The sequence below is a fragment of the Pseudomyrmex gracilis genome, unplaced genomic scaffold (genome assembly GCF_002006095.1).
Source record: "Pseudomyrmex gracilis isolate BER0280 unplaced genomic scaffold, ASM200609v1 scaffold_1306, whole genome shotgun sequence".
Lineage (NCBI taxonomy): Eukaryota > Metazoa > Arthropoda > Insecta > Hymenoptera > Formicidae > Pseudomyrmex > Pseudomyrmex gracilis.
This window is the reverse complement of record NW_018021890.1, coordinates 18,892-20,492: the sequence shown is the minus strand read 5'-3', so window position 1 is coordinate 20,492 and position 1,601 is coordinate 18,892. Positions and strand designations below refer to the sequence as shown.

Genomic DNA, 1,601 nt, shown 5'->3' with positions numbered 1-1,601 from the left:
TTCATGATATCCTCATCTGTGCCACGACGTTTCTTGCCAGTTGGACAAAAATCAACCTCGTGCACAGTTGACAACATACGCACACTTCTTTTGTCTTCCCATTTCATTGCCATCCAGACGTCAGTGTGAGCAACTTGTATTTGTCTTTGTGATAACTTATTTTTCAGTTTCGGCATTTCCTTTCTATTTGCTTTTACTGTCTCACACAGACCAGTATCTCGGTCATGCAAAAATTCTGCCGAGGCAGGAGATGTGTACCAATTGTCACCATACACAACGCGACCCTGACTATGGTACAATTCTAAGAAGTGGGCGACAATATCTCCAATAACACCTAATCCGAACTTTCTATAGTCAGTGTCTGTTCCTGTATACACAATAAAGTTTAGAATGAATCCCGTTTCACAGTCAAGTAGCTCAAACAGCTTGATGCCAAACCGATTTCGCTTCAAAGGTATATACTGTTTGAATTGAAGCCGCCCTTTCCAAAGTAATAGACTTTCATCAATACAGACTTTTTTCCCTGGAGTGAGAGCTGCTGAAAATTTAGATTAAAGAAAATCTATTACTGGCTTGATTTTTGCTAAAGTAAGGCCTGCAATATCCGATGTCGTATTTTCATTGTCGTAAAAATGAATGTAACACAAAATCTGCAAGTATCTGTCGCGAGACATCATCTGACGAAAAATTGGAGTTTGTACTAATTGATCAGTCGACCAATAACTATGTAATTCGCCTTTCCGAACGTGTCCCATGAGAATCGAAAGGCTAAGAAAAATCTCGAAGTCTTCTTTTGTGAGGGGAGTCCAAGGCTTCATACGGTCACTTTGAATTCCAGGATTTTGAAAATGATAACGATTAGTTTCTTCAATAATCATTTCAATCAGTGAGGAGTCGAAAAAATAATTGAAGAAGTCTATAGGTGTATTACCTAAGACATTGATATTTTGATTTATTTCAGAGGTACCGTTGAAATCCTTTATTGATGGAAAAAACCACGAGTCTTCATAAATTTGATCTTCGACATACTCCACATCTTCTAAATCTTCTAAATCAATACCATATGTTTCTTCATCGTCAGGGTCTCTTTTCTCTGGCTTAGATTCGCCGCTTGTCCAAGCTTTGTCGTCAGCCATTATCTCAAAGATAAGTGATGGAACACTTTTTGAATAGCAAAATGTAATAACAATAACGAACAACTACTATGCTAATTAGAATATATACGTGGAAGTGTGAAAAATAACTAAATACTATCTCGTTGTCAGATGCTACTAAAAATGACAATTTTCCGATACTTTTACCTGGAGTTCACCTATAAAATCAGTTTTTTCAACAAGTGCACAGAGAAATGTTTTTATAGAATTACCAATGTAAAAAAATTGACTTTGACATAGCTATTACTTCTAGATACTACACAATAAAAAACATACAGATACATATGTTATCATTCAGTACTTATACTCCGAACTTACTAAACAAAAATGACAAGACGATCTTGATAGAGCTAGTGTCACCTCAGCGTACCAAAAACGTTTGTTTATTGATTTTCAGATAAGATAATGTTTTGCACATACTGATCTTCAAACTTCAAAGTCGGTGAA

General features: G+C 36.0%; 1 protein-coding gene across 1 annotated transcript; it reads right to left on the bottom strand.

Annotated features, from left to right (window-relative positions):
- Positions 1-551: 551 nt before the first annotated feature.
- LOC109862043 (piggyBac transposable element-derived protein 2-like) lies at positions 552-1,136 on the bottom strand. Its single transcript, XM_020441937.1, has one exon. It carries the CDS (start codon positions 1,134-1,136, stop codon positions 552-554), a length of 585 nt encoding a protein of 194 aa, XP_020297526.1.
- Positions 1,137-1,601: the final 465 nt, after the last annotated feature.

Bases quoted from the DNA above. Each gene is read 5' to 3' on its own strand.
- LOC109862043 (XM_020441937.1), bottom strand. From the start codon at position 1,136: ATGGCTGACGACAAAGCTTGGACAAGCGGCGAATCTAAGCCAGAGAAA.